At 43.9% G+C, this 16,179-nt stretch overlaps 1 protein-coding gene across 1 annotated transcript in view; it reads right to left on the bottom strand.

Annotated features, from left to right (window-relative positions):
* Positions 1-16,179, bottom strand: part of LOC147014220 (calcium-independent phospholipase A2-gamma-like) — a 204,748-nt gene that overhangs the window by 180,793 nt on the left and 7,776 nt on the right. The window contains 1 exon segment of the mRNA XM_085851990.1: positions 8,875-8,969. Within this exon segment, the coding sequence (XP_085708116.1) occupies positions 8,875-8,969 (95 nt within the window).

Raw genomic sequence — 16,179 nt, 5'->3', positions numbered from 1 at the left:
TCATATAATGAAGGGGTATAAAAGGTACGTAACCCCTTTGTTAAGTGGGGGATACCTGTACAGGCATCCAATATACATAGTAGGGCAGCTAAATAGGCCCCACACGCACCCCAGTGAGTACTTATGCAAACATACTTTTTTGAATCCTTAAGGTGTCTTGTTAACATTTTTTAGATGTTAACAAGATAATGATCGAAAGACAGATGGACGGATCGACGGAAATGGACCCCCATTTTATGTCACTTCCTTCTGAACTGACTAAAAATTAGGTTGGTCTTGGGGTCTATTTGGCTGCCATCTTGGATTTTGACATGCCCAATTTTCGAAAAAAAGAAATTTTCATAACTTTGAACCAAACATACCAGAAATACAATTGAAACATCTATTCCATACAATTTTGACATGACAAATTTATTTATAATATCATTTTTAATATTTGATAATGCTTTGTGGGTCATACTTCTCAAAATGGTGAAAAAAACATGAAAAAAACATGCCTAAGAAATCATATATATATATATATATATATATATATATATATATATATATATATATATATATATATATATATATATATATATATATATATATATATATATATATATATATATATATATATATATATATATATATATATATATATATGCCTTATGTTGTTTCCATGGTGGTTAATTGCCACAAATAAACTGACCATCAACATTGTAACTCTTATTTCATATTGTATCGGCCTTGCTTACTGGCATGTGATAACTGTGTCAGCAATGGTCATTCCTTATCAAAATTTGTAACCTTGTGACATGTTTGTCAATCTTCCTAGAACTCTTAGTCCATGTTGGGCCTGGGTAAGAATAGTCTCACTCACCTTATGAATGGAATAGAAGTACCCGAAAATGAGGCAACTTGATTAAGTGATAAGATCCTGGAAAATAATTTTAAATCAAATACAATAATATGAATTTATGCTGTTTCCCTGAGCCTGGTGTTGGCTTCATCGTTAGGGTGGCTGGCTTGGGATCCTAGGGTCCTGAGTTCAAGCCCCGTTGGCCACTGAATTGACAGCAGGGGGTTGACTCAGCCTATCATCCTTCCTAGGTCGGCAAGATGAGTACCAGTGTACTGGTCCCGGTGTATGCCCCAGTTAGAATAGGTGTACCATATCCCTGTGTGTCATAAGAGGCGATCAGGGTTGGCGTCAGGAAGGGCATCCGGCCATAAAACATTGCCTCAAGAAGGGAATCATAATTGCATGGAGCCTGCAAAAAGCTAAGCCCTGCTCAGCAGGGGAAAATGGCTGTACAAAGTTTTTTTTTATGCTGTTTCCCATTGTTGCTGTGTTGTACTTACCTTACCTTCCTAGAACACTCAATAATACTTTCTGTTTGTTTCAGATGTTAAGATTGTTTTGCATTGTATCAATGTATGGGCCTTACTGACTTGAGTCTGTTGAAGAATCAGTGGTCATTGACTGCATGGAAACTGAGCAAAACCTTTGTTACTCTAATTTTAACATTGTATGGGCCTTACTGACTTGTCTGTTGAGGCAGCGGTAGTCATTTGCTGTAGGTAAACTGACCAACAGCATTGTTATCTCTGTAAACAATTTTTCCTCAATTACTTTATCATATTTTCTTCTGGTCTCAGATGCATGCAACGGTGATGGTGAGAAACTAATCTGTAGAATGTAGAAAGACATATTGCTTATTTGGTGGAGGGTTCACATCATAGTCAAGTAGAAACTAAACCAACTATGCCTCAAGGAAAAAAACGCCCAAGCACTGAAAGTCCAGTTGACTCACAAGCTAAAAAAAAGTCTCTTCCCCCAACTGTATCTTGCATGTGACTGGTATTAATAATTATGGGAATTTTACATCATTTAGAAGTATCAAAGCAGATCCCATTGAGAAACTGGCCTTCCTGCATGACATCCGTGATAAACGTTTAGCTGAACCTTCAGGGTCTTCCTATCAAATGGAGAATACATGCAGTCAGATACTCGATTCATTCGGTGTTGAACTGGATGCCATTGGTTATCACAGAGGATGCTACCAGTACTTTACAATGTCCCTTCACTGGCAAACTGATAACAAAAACCAGCCCTCAACATCTCAAGCGGCACTTCGGCGATCGCCTCGCAAAAAAGTCAGAAACTGTTCTTTTCGGCCCTGAAATGCATCTTCTGTGATAAAATTGATCTGAAGCTACCTGGGCGATCAGGAAAAAAGGAGAAACCTATCAAGATCACCCAACCCACAGCATGGAAGCGTATTGAACCTCATGCATTAGCATTGGGGAACAGCAGTTTATACCGCAAGGTGAAGCATGTTGACCCTTTTGCAAAAGAAACTAAATTTCACCCAATTCCGATGAGATTTTACAAAGGCGCGCGCACGCACGCACGCACACACGCACACGACGTGAAGATGGCAGCCAAATAGACCCCAAGGCCAACCAAATTTTCTTGTTAACATCTTAAAATGTTAACGAGACACCTCAAGGATTCTAAAAAAGTATGTTTGCATAAGTACTCAAGGGGGGTGCGCATGGAGCCTATTTATAGCTGCCCTACTAACAGTTTATGAAGATTTTGAATTGTAACAATATTACAGTAAAATGGAACTTCCGGCTTTTGTTGCAGTTGGTGAAAAACATACCACTGGCAAATTACCTTAAAATCCCCGTTGATAAGGCCAAACTTCTTTTCAAAGAAAACAAGAGAAAAATTGGGGTGTGCCTTCTACACAGGTACATGATCTTCTCTACACCAAAATATCAAGTTTCCACCTTCGACCTCCGACCCACCTCCGACCCCTCCCAAAATCTTGCTCATCTATCCATCTTGTCCACAGTGATACAGTAATACCCGAATTTACGTCTCTCTCTTTTAGGTCGTTTCACAAATACGTCGTCACTTTATTAATACCACAACTTCATTTGCATCGCCTCAGCCCCCATTTACGTCGCTGAGAGCATCTGTCCTTTCTTGTATCCATCTCATCAGCCTTTTCCTCGACCTTCACTGTACACAAACAACTCCGTATTAGGCATAGGGAAATGCACTGCACTGTAGGGTGGCCAAGAGGTTGCGTAAAAGTGTAACCTTTGAAGTGAAATTAGATGTTATTCGTCGTATGGATGCTGGTGAATGTGCTGTTGATGTTACCGGGTTAAGTTTGACTCCGACTATGGTACGTACCATTTATAAAAACGCCGACGTTCATTGCAAGTCATAGCTGGTTTGACCACATCTGGGTGAAGTGGCGATGTTCAGAACGCGAGTCCCCCTTCCGTTAATTATTGTGAAAAAAATTGCTTCGATTTACGTCGTTTTGATATTTATCGCATCTTTCAGGAACACATCTTCGATGTAAACCGGCGTGTAATAGTACACAGGTACGTGCATGGAGGCGCAAGTCAGTTGTGCTTTCAAGCACGCAGCAGCAGGACCCACAGCTTGAGTTTGTTGCGATACTAGTGTGCAGCACCGTAGAGTGAGTGTGTTTATTTTCATTCAGCTCATTTAAGTAAGATTAAGCTGTAAAATAACATTCTCGAGATTAATTTTAATTTGCATCAATAAAAAGTGTTCCTCTTAAAATGTGCATGTTCAAATAATATTGCATTTTTGGCCCCAAAGAGTGTGGTTAAAATAAATAAATAAATAAACGATGTACAGTATTTGTGAAGCTGAAACGCTGAGGCCTAAATGCCTCATGAATAGCCAATGCGTTTAATTGAACCACATCTTCGGTGGACAATTAGTCCCAGGAGATTTCACCCATGCCTCTGGAGAAATCCTCATCACCCTCCCCCCCCCCCCCCCCGATTATCAAGATGGTAATTATAGCAATTGATTCTCCTGAGGGTAAGTCCAATGTACTAAATTGGTCAAGCAAGGTGAGATGGAAAAACGAAGTGCAGACAAACAAAAGTACAATGAACCAACTGGACGAATGGAGAGCACAAACGTAATTAACAATAAATAATTATTACCTTCTCGTGGCCAGAAACACAAACCATTCACTCAATTTTAAATTAAGCATTGATTAATGGTCCAATAAATTATTACAAACAATTAGTTTATATTATTTATCATTTTATTTTTTGTGACGTCCGATATATTAGACATCTGAACTAAAGTTGATGCAACCTGTGTACGGTATATTACACTGAACAACAAATTTCAAAATTTTTTTTTTACTGGAGATGTGTAAAGTGATTAAGACTAATTTGGGTACGCTGATTTCAAAAATCATAACCGTTTTGCTGTATCACGTCAGGATTTTCAGGAACAGAAATATTCCCATTGCCTAGAAGTCAGGATTTCAATGAAATTTACATATGTCTTTAACATGTCTATTTCGTACAATTGTTGTTAACTTGTGCTATATTTCTTTCTTTCAGATAAAGATGAGTAGGCGTTCCTGTACCAATCATCCTGACAACTTCTGTTATGTCTGTGGTCGGTATACCAAAAAAGATCAACAGCGAAGTATATCTACAGCAGTGAAAATGAAGGCCGCCTACTTTCACTACTTCGGGTGTAAGGTGGGGGACCAAGAACAGAGCTGGGCACCACACATCTGCTGCACAAGCTGTCACACAACCTTGACTCAGTGGTTGGTGGGCAAGCGCGCGAGCATGCCATTTGCGGTGCCCATGATATGGCGTGAGCCGCAGAATCATCATGATGATTGTTATTTCTGCTGCACAAGCATCGCCGGCTTCAACAAGAAGAATAAAGGTCGCATCAAGTACGCTGACTGCGTCTCTGCTCGTAAACCTGTGCCTCATGATGACGAGAACCCCGTTCCAACACCTCCAGCTGATCAGAACATAGCTGTAAGCAGTGGTGAAGAGGATGGTGATGATGAACCTTTTGAACCCGACACTCAAGAATCACACCTTCTGAACCAGGGAGACTTAAATGATCTTGTAAGAGATCTCTCGCTGTCAAAGGCGAAGGCAGAGCTGCTTGGATCAAGGCTGCAGCAGTGGAATCTACTTGAACCTAACACCAAGATATCCTTGTTCAGAGCACGTCACAGAGACATGGCTGAGTTCTTTGAGATGGAAGACACGATGACATTCTGCAGTGACATCAACGGTCTGTTGAAAGAACTTGGGTGTGATCACGATCCTGCAGACTGGCGCCTCTTCATCGACTCGGGGAAGAACAGCTTGAAGGCTGTTTTGCTCCACAATGGCAACGAGAAACCATCAGTCCCACTGGCTCAAGCATTCGGCATGACAGAGACCTATGAGACTATGCGGCAGCTGCTCGATTCCATCAAGTACAATGACTTCAACTGGCACATCTGCGGAGACTTGAAAGTGGTGGCGCTGTTGTTAGGGCTGCAGTCAGGCTACACGAAATACATGTGCTTCCTTTGTCTCTGGGATAGCAGAGACGACAAGAATCACTGGACGAAGAAAGATTGGGAAGAGCGAAAAGAGCATGTACCTGGTCGACACAACGTGAAGCATGTCGCCCTTGTCGACCCAGCCAAGGTTTTCCTTCCACCACTCCACATAAAGCTCGGCTTGATGAAAAGTTTTGTACGGGCAATGGATCTGAATGGGCGTGGGTTTTTATACCTCAAGGAAAAGTTTGGCAACACCTTGTCGGAGGCCAAGATCAAGGCTGGTGTCTTTGTTGGACCGCAAATCCGACAGATTATGAAGGACGAAACTTTTCCGACAACTCTAAACCCCAAAGAGCTGGCAGCGTGGAGGAGCTTCAAAGCTGTGACGGACAACTTCTTGGGGAACGAGCGTGCGGACAACTATGAAGAAATAGTGCAGCAGCTGCTGGAGTCCTTCAGGAAACTTGGCTCCAGGATGTCCCTGAAAATCCATTTCCTACACCAGCACCTGAACTTCTTCCCTGACAACTTGGGAGCAGTCTCGGACGAGCACGGCGAGCGATTCCACCAAGAGATTTCACTCATGGAGACGCGTTACCAAGGGCGGCACAACCCGAACATGATGGGCGATTTCTGCTGGTTCCTGCATCGTGAAACTGACACAGAGCAGCACAAACGCAAAGCCAAATGCCTAAAGCATTTTTAATTACATTCTAGTGGAGTTTTTCTGTAATTTCTATAATTTTGAAGCATTCATGATGAAATAAATGAATAAATGAATTTTTGTAAATTTCATTGAAATCCTGACTTCTAGGCAATGGGAATATTTCTGTTACTGAAAATCCTGACGTGATACAGCAAAACGGTTATGATTTTTGAAATCAGCGTACCCAAATTAGTCTAAATCACTTTACACATCTCCAGTAAAAAATTTTTGTTGTTCAGTGTTATTAATGTAAAAATCTACTTTTTGGAGGGGGTGAGGGAGACAATTGAACCATGTGTCATATATGCAGGTTTTATATTCCTTACATTTTTATTAGACAACTAGACGACGCGTGAACCCGTTGGGTTCCCGTTGTGACAGCGGTTGATGAAAAAAAACATTTCAAGAAAAAAAAAAAAAGATAACTCCAGTGAACTATACCACTGAGGTTGTTTGCATTGATCAAATAATCCCGAAGAGTACTTCACTGCATTGGGAATTGATTTTTTAATAATTTTTTCATTGCCCAATTTGAACGAAACTTGATACTGCGCACCAGAGGCGAATGGTGAGTAAGGTGGCCCTAACATTTTTGCGCTATCATGTACCGTTTTGGCTGTATTTCAGGAACATACATACATACATACATACATACTGTGGTGTCATGACAGAGGTGCTCCAAGGCAGACACGAGCGGGATAACAGTACAACCCTGCTTTATTGCACGAGCGAGAGCATGAGCGTACGTTGCCCGTAACTCCACTTTATTACGTACTCGATGCACTCTACAAGCCACACGACCTCCAGGCTCCACAGGCCACAACGGCTACAGCAACTGCCACCACGCCTCAGGCGGCGCGCACTCCTATATCCTGTGCAAGCACGTGACCACTCTAAAACCACTCCTCCACCACGCTCCCCACATCATGCCCTGCCCCCGCAGGCCCGCTACACCACACATACATACATACAAGATGAGTTTTAGTAATACAGTCAACCCCCGCTTCATCGCGGTTCACCTATCGCGCCCCGGTTCATCACGGGTTTTCCCTTGGAACGTAACTAATTTTTTCTGCGGATTCCCCCGGTACATCACGGTAATGATATATAAAATATAAATTATTTAAGTAATAAATTATAACGCGTGGTGCTCGACCAGTCACACAACGCACGAGACAAAGTTTCACTTGTGAACTTCGAATATTTTCTACGTTTTTTCTCCAAGCCCCACGATGCCGCCCAAATGCCCTGCACCTTCTAAGGGTTCTGGCAAGGAACCGAAGCGCCAGAGGAAGGTCCTGGGACGCTCCAGGTGAAGGTTAAGGTAAAGGTGCTCGATATATGCTTCGGGAAGGAAAAAGGTTTGCCTCTGTTGGACGAGCACTGCTCGTACCCAGCACCTCAAAACCGACCAGACCAGACGAGTCGATCTCCGGCACATCAAACCCAATCACTGCAAAACCGACCAGACCAGACTAGTCGATCTCAGGCACCTCAAACCCAATCACTCCCAAACCGACCAGACCAGACAAGTCGATTTTTTTGGGGAGGCGTCAATTCATCGCGGATTTTCACTTAGCGCGGGGAGGTTTGGAACGTAACCCCCACGAGAAACGGGGGATTACTGTATGTTGATGTCAAGGCTTGCAAAAGAGCTAACATACAGAACGGATAATAAGGGGAGCAGGAGACAAGAGGGATGGGACAGGGAAGAACAAAACAGTGGGGAAGAGACACATGAGGAGATCTGTGGAAGGGAGAGGGAGGGGGCGGGGTACACGGAGTAAACAAGATGGACAATGGAGGGACTTTCAGGAAGGACAGCAGTGAATATGAAGGAGGTGGGTTTGCGGTGGATTGACGGGGGTAGAAAAGATCGTGGCTTTGGATGTGGGAAGATAAGAGATGGTGGTGAACAGCTGTTTTGAAGACCGAGAGGGAAGAGTGAGTTTGAAGAGTGTGTGGGAGTTCATTCCAAAGGCGGGGAAAAAGAGGAATGAAAGAGTGAAGATGAGCAGTGATTCTTGATTTTGGTAGTTCAACCAGAAGGGGGTTCCTGGGGGACCTTGAGCACCCTGCTGAAATATGGGTGCGACAGACAGCAGACAGAGCCCGTGGGGGGGGGGGGCGAGGCCGGAGAAGAGACGGTAGAAGACAGAAAGACCACCGACCTGTCTGCGGCGAAAGACCCAAAGACTCAGTCTCATCATGAGAGGCACCAATGATCTTAAATGCCTTGGTTTCCACAGCGTGAAGCCGAGAAAGGTGAGAGGCAGGAGCACCAGCCTAAGGGGAGAGCAGTACTCTGTCAGGCTGTGGATGAAAGCTTTGTACGTGGTCAGGAGCTCAGGTGTGCCAAGGAAGGACTTTGCAAGATGGAGGATGCCCAATCAGCAACTGGCTTTGGAGGCCAGTTTGGAGATCTGGCTTTCCCAGGAAAGATCATGGCAGAAAGTGAGGCCCAAAAGTTTGAATGAAAGGACTTCTACAAGAGGATTGTTGAGAGAGTGAGAAGAGAAAGGACTTCTACAAGGTGCACCTTATACATGGAGATTTACGGTAAGTGTCAGTTGCTACAATGCTACCCACAGTATTTAACCTACATAGGCTTTAGTAGCCTTTCTTTTGAGAATGCCAGAATCGATCCAGATGCATTTCTGGCTCACTGGCTTTCATCATCATCATAGAGTGGGCTCCCCCCACAAATTGAGCTGGCACCTCTTCAGCGGAATCATGGCCGTGAACCAAACAGACTCAAAATAATGACTAAAACAACACCTCAGTCATCCACTCCCTTGTGCTTACCTGTGCTTACACCGCAAATGAAGTCAAAAAGCTCATGTATTGGTCTCCCAGCCAACTGCTCCAGCTTCTCCAGGGTATGCAGAGCCACCAGGCCTCTAATAAAGAAAAACAGTGCAAACAAAGATATTTGTTTTATTTCATCATAAAATAAAACAAAATAACAGCAATGTGCATTATTTTAATGGAATACAGAATATTTGAGGTAGTTTTTAACATTCAGTAGTGTATAAAGGGTTTAATCGCCGATTAGAACTACCGATACCTTAAATATGTATGATGACACAAACTACACTTTTTCTCTCTCAAACAAATTTGAACACCATGTTTAATGTTCCTTTGAACAACCGCTCCTTCTCTTTACCCTTCTCTCATCACTATGCTTGCTATCTATATATTAATACTGAAGGGCCAATTTTGTGCTCCTCCTCGCGGTCCCGTCACGTTTTTCTCAGTACTGTGACCTGGACTGAAAGAAACTTTGTACCTGTAAGAGTGCATCGCACATAGTGGCAATAGTCAAACTTCAACTCTGAAGCAGAATAAACACTTTTCGTTTTACATGGCGACGTGTGACGTCACCGCTGAGAGGAGTCAGGACGTCATGACATCATCGGTCATTCGGTGACGTCATTACGTCTGCCGTCGACAGACCGTTACCGCTGAGAGGTGTAATTCCACTTCTCGAAAATAGCATCTGCAACGTAAAACCCTCTTCTGCACATGCTAACTACCTCAGAATGTGAATTTGACACAAAAAAATGTAACAAGAAACATTGTATCTTCTATCTATATATTAATACTGAAGGACCAATTTTGTGCTCCTCCGAGCGATCGCGTCACGTTTTTCTCGGTACTGTGACCTGGACTGAAAGAAACTTCGTTCTTGTAAGAGTGCATCGCACATAGTAGCAATAGTCAACCTTCAACTTTGAAGCAGAATAAACACTTTTCGTTGAGATGGGGGCGAGAAGTGAAGAGGTGGGGGCAGGGGATGAAGAGACGGGGGCAGGGAGTGAAGAAGCCGGGGCAAGGTAAGCAGATTTTTGGGCGGGGGTAAGCAAATTGAAAACGGGAAACGGGGGGGGGGGAATGGAGCGGGGGATGAGGTGAATTAGGCGGGGTTGAGTGTGAGGGGGTGGACAGGGGGACGGGGGCAAGTGGGGCGGGGAATCAAGAGACGGGGGTCGGGGAGTGAAGAGGCGGGGCCGGGGTAAGCAAATTCAAGGTGGGGGTGAATGGGGCAGGGGCGGGGGATGAGTAGGCGGGGGCAAGCACGCCCTGTCAAGTCCATGTCCCTCGAGTGTGGGTGAGCTGGTGAGGGTGGTTGAATGAACGGAATCCGTCTGTGACGGGGCTTCGGCTCGTGATAAATTAATATGGCTTCTCAATGACATACAAAATGCTTTAAAGCAGGACTTCCAGTCACATTCATTTTGAACGAGCTCGAAGTTGATGAGCTCCAAAGGGCAAAACAACTGTCCTGGAAGGGTCTCTCTGTGAATTCAACCTGTGTGCTACAATTCACAACAGACAGATGCTTCCTGGTGGTTTGTTAGGGAACATAAGAGGAAATTTCTGTTAAAAGTGGCCACAGTGGCTCTTTTCTTTGAGGAAGGAAATCCCCAAGACAATAAATCGTCTATATGTATTTCAAGCGAGATAATTGGCTTATCTGCTCAAATTAAAAGCAGAAATCCAACAAATCAAATGATAAGAATGAGATATACAAGTTTAGTGAAATTATAAAACATTATAGGGGCAAATCCTTTGTTCAGGTGGAGGGGGGGGGGATTTTGGCAGTGAGGTTACAACAGGTACGGCAGAAGCCATGTTAGAGATGAGTTGTGGAAGTGGCGAGCGCCACCATTCTATAAGTTCCATTATTGCACAAAAAAACCAACAGCTTGCAAATGGGTTTTCTTCAGCTTGGCAATATTGAGTGAACCACAAGGTACAATGCGGGAGCTCCCAGAAAAGACTGAACAATTCCCTGCATTGGAGATGCAGATACAAGGCCTGTCCCATTCCGAATTATTAAGCAACCGGCTTCAAAATGAGACAAGACATATAAACAACATGAACTTAACAGGGTAAAGTAGTTCAGGATTGTAATGCATTTTGTAAGATATGATCCAGAAAACATTGGCTGAGACATCAAAGCCATCCCAACTATTGATGTAGTGTTCAAAGAGATCACAGAATCAGAAGAATTGTATGGTTTAGATTAATGAAATAAACAGACTGTGACGATGTTTACCAATTGTGTAATGATATTTCACATGGTGTATTGGCGGATCATGTCAGGTATGGGAGCATGCGCCGGAGCAGCGGAGCGTTGCGTCTAATTTCCACGGGTACTCCAGGAGCCTCTGTCTGGCCATTCCCCAGGCAGATGCCTGGCACAACCCCATCTCCAGGAGATGCCGATCAAACTGCTGCAACCACAAGCAAGGCACATGGTCAGCCCGTTGGCCTCCTCCACTCACTAGGCTCCTTCACTGAGAGAATCTGATGAGGAGGATAAGCGTCAGGAAAACGAGCTACATGTTCCTGCAGCCACAGCTGACGCTCAAGGACTATGCAGGTAATAAATCTCATCCAAGTCTCTCTCAGCAACTGCTCATTGGACACAGAGTCACACCAGCGATAGCCAAGAATTCTCTAAAGAGACCTGGTACCGAAGGAGTTAAGTCTCTGTCTCAGATCCCTGGTTAGAGTCCAAGTCTCACATCCAGAGAGCAAGACAAGAAGCATCATGGACTTTAAGACTCACTTTTGCCCTTCTGCATAGGTACCGACAGCACCACACCCCATGATCCAGTAAAACCATGACTCCCCAGGCCCGACCCAGAAGTATTCACCTCTGGCTCACAACATGTGGAGACATGAATATCACTGCCAAGGTAAGTGAATCTCTCCGTAACCTCAACATCCTCACCACAAACAGGTACAGATAAGATAGCAGCATCCAACATGTCAATGAAAGCCTGGATCTTAGTTTTGACCCAGGAAACCCATAATCCCAGTGGCTCCAACTCCTCATTAAACACCTCGAGGGCCTCGGTAAGGATATCCCGCGTCTCTGTAAAGATGACAATGATCTGCGAAATCAAGGTCAGAGATCTTGACATTCCAAACGATGCACCGCAGCTTGATCTCTCTGACATCCTCCCCAGAATCCAGTCCATACAAGTTCTGACAAGTATGGGGGCCAGTACACACACCTGACGAACTTCAGTAACAACTGGAAATAAGTCGGAGATGGAACCACCACACCTCACAGCATTCTCAGTACCAGAGTGTTGTTCATTAATCAGATTCATCAGTTTTGGTGGTACCCCACGAAGACTGAGAATCCTCCAGAGGAAATCCATTATTCATTGAATCGAATGCTTTTGCGGAGATAAACATGGGCTGCAAAGCAGCCCCTGCCGAGAATCATATCTGCATTCAGTGAGGATCCGAAGAGCAAGGAAACGGTCAATCATTGACCTCATTGGTGTACAACCCAACTGCTCTGGGTGCTGCTGCTCAAAGAAATGTGGCGAACCCACCATCGCCTGATAGTGGGTTCCAAAACAACCTCCGGCAACATCAAGGATGGTAGTCTTGAAGGCACTCCACAAATCTTCAGGATTCCCCAAAACACCCAGACCTCCATCCCCCCCTCCCTCCCCACCCCTATTCACAAACTCCTCATCCTTGAGCTTCAGCAAGGAGCTATTCCACCCTTTGACAAGTTCTGTTTTTAATCCTGCTGGGTGTCCATATCCATACAACCTCCGCACCAAGAAAACTGGTGGGGGAGAGTGTTTCGTTGCTGACAACTTGACCATGAAACAGGTTAGTAAAGGTTTACATGGTACTTGTAGTAAATCATAGATCTGATCTGGCCTGACCTGACAATAAATTATTATAGACTAGCAAATACAACTCATCACTTCGCTGATGGGGGTGTGAAGGGGGGTTGGGGGGGGGGGTGGAGAGAAAGCAAGCAAGGGGAGGGAAGAGGGGGGAGGGGAAGCAAGGAGGGGACAGACAGAGAATGAGTAGTGGGGGGGGGGAAGGGAGGAGAAAAAAAAAAAGACATCGGTGAGGGGTGGAGGTGGCATTAGCAAAGAGTGATATGTTATACTTAATGACCGAGCACAAATAAATAAATAAAAACTCATGTCAAAACAGCTGTATACACAATGACACAACAGAGTTTGTAAAGTTAACCACTGGCACATCAGCAAAAACTTTGATACCCCAGTTCCAGAAAATTTGTGGAAACGTGAACCAAAAGCAATCACTGAAAACATGAAAGTACCGACCTAATGATCCCATCGAGCATGACCATCGAAAACAAAGCATTTTTAATTATTTTTTTGTATACATTGTCGAGGCTCCTATGAGAGCTAACACACAATGCACAATAAGGGGGCAGGAGACAAGAGGGGCAGGAGAGGGAAGGACAAAACAGTGGGGAACAGAGATATTAGATCTGTGGAAGGGAGAGTGATAGGGCGAGGAACATGGGGCAAACAAGATTGCAACCAGATATCATACTTGGTTACAAGAAAAAAAGAGAAGAAGGCATTGTGAAGTGAGGTGTTAATACTGAAAATAATACAAAATACTGATTTTGGACTAAACAATGCAGAAATCAAGAAAATGACCAAACACCAAGTCCTCAAGCATGAAGTGAAAAGATCCTGGAACCTGAAGACTGACAAAGTTGTACCAGTGATAGTTGGAGCTATGGGAATGATGACAAAGAATCTCACAGAGATATTAAAAACCATCCCTGGGAATATTATTACAAACGAACAACAGTTGGAAGCTATCCGGGGCGCAGTAACGATCGTGAAGAGAGCCCTCGGCACAAAACTTGGAGAACAGAAAACTTCACAGCTTGGTCCATGAATCGTGACCGCTTACTGAAATGAAGGTGGATACTTTGAGTCCGCCCTGGGAGGACTCCATTCCACATTTTGAAACCCGCATGTGTAGATATCCATCAACGACACACACACACACACACACACACACACACACACACACACACACACACACACACACACACACACACACACACACACACACGGTGGTGGATACTTTGAGACGTGGCAGATCGACGTTTCACCTCCTGAAACCCACCCACATGTGGAGATAGCAGTTAACAGTAGCTTGCACGTACGTACACACACACACACACACACACACACACACACACACACACACACACACACACACACACACACACACACACACACACACACACCCATGCAGAGGTGGATACTTTGAGACCTGTGAGAGCTCCGTTCCACTTTCTGGAACTGACCTATGGAGATAACAACCAACACACACATACATATATATATATATATATATATATATATATATATATATATATATATATATATATATATATATATATATATATATATATATATATATATATATACACACACAGACAGACAGATAGACAGACAGACAGACAGACAGACAGACAGACAGACAGACAGACAGACAGACAGACAGACAGACACACACACACACACACCTTGAGACCTGGGAGAGGGCTCCATTCCACTTTCTGAAACCCCAATATGGAGATAACCAACTTCCAATCACCAATAACACTCACACCGGTACCAAGTGCCATTGTGGTAATACAGTGTATATACATACACACACGCATCAAGTAAATAAAAATGACAAACACAAAGGTTTATCTTGAAACAGCGTTCTTTGAAAGAGGATTTCAAGTGGGTAATTAGCAAAATTCAATTCAAACATGAATCAAGCCACAGAACACAAAATGTCGATCTATACTCTGTGCCTTCACAACTAGAACAAACATGGCGGACACCTTGTTGGATGGACCTCATTGTTTCTTTAATATGTATCGATGTCGAAGTGAGAGGTGAATTACAAAAGGAGATTGCACAAAAAGGTAAAACAAAGCGATGTCCTGTAAAAATGGAATTGCAAATTTTCAGCGGATGAGACACCTCCCGAGGAACCCACGGCACGGCACTGCGGGACCCAACAAAGGCAGAAACGTATGATGTGAGATTGAAATCGATGTGCGATTTAAAGCACAGTTACTTTTTCACGAAACGAATAACCAAGCAGCTTGGAGAGCGCTCGCCAAGTGGCTTAAGCACACAAGCAAGCACTCCAACGAAACGGTCGATAATAAACGGCTCCCTTGGCAATCACTGAACCGTCGTATTTAACATACACCTCCCGGATTCGCCCGAGATGTCAAATATGTCCGAATTGGACAAATTAACACTTTTCTAGGAGTCGAAACTGCTTGTGAGTTCGATTCTGGATCTTAAAGTGTGTAATTCTTCTTAGTTTAAGAGATACTCGTGGCGATCGCATGTGCGGAAATGAAAGAAAACAACGAACGCTGACGTCTCTGGACGTTTCTAAGTATCACAATGTACTATGATTTGTAGCTATGATGAACAGCCTGTTCCAGTTCAAGACGAGGTTGAGCAGGCCAAAAAAACATGGCGGCTTCAGACCCCAGCAAAGTTATCGAGGAAACGCCTTAAGACTCCAGACAGTGAGATGGCCGAGGATCGCCTGATGAAGAATATAATTAAATAAGGTCGTTAATTATCTTCAAAAGGGGTAACCAAACATCCAATTTTCACTCCTGCACTTCCTTGGAGTTTTCTTAGTATGCATGCAAAGTTTCAGGCTGATAGGTTTTATGGTTTTGGAGTTATGGAGAAGACACACTGACACACACTGACACACACTGACACACACACAGACACACACACACAGACACACACAGACACACACACACAGACACACACAGACACACACACAGACACACACACACAGACACACACACTGACACACACACTGACACACACACTGACACACACACTGACACACTCACTCTCACACACAGTGACAGACACACTGACACACACACACACACACACACACACACACACACACACACACACACACACACACACACACACACACACACACACACACACACACACACACACACACACACACACACACACACACACACACACACACAGTCTTCCATTAGTATAGATAGGTATGAGCGAAAATATAAGATCATGAACCGCTACCTTGAATGTATGGTAGGACAGGCAGGAATTGGATATAATACAGGCATTTTAACAGAAATATTTGGTCAACCTCCCACAAATTGCAACAAAAGCAAACTCAACAGATTTTGATTCCTGGATATGTCCTCAGTGACAGAAAAAAAGTCCTGAAATCATGGAAATCCAATATGGCCACCACCCAGCTTCG

The sequence above is a fragment of the Eptatretus burgeri genome, chromosome 13 (genome assembly GCF_056783735.1).
Source record: "Eptatretus burgeri isolate ZD-2024b chromosome 13, Ebu_testis_v1, whole genome shotgun sequence".
Lineage (NCBI taxonomy): Eukaryota > Metazoa > Chordata > Myxini > Myxiniformes > Myxinidae > Eptatretus > Eptatretus burgeri.
Note: the sequence above shows the minus strand (reverse complement) of the source record. Positions and strands in the feature narration are given on the sequence as shown.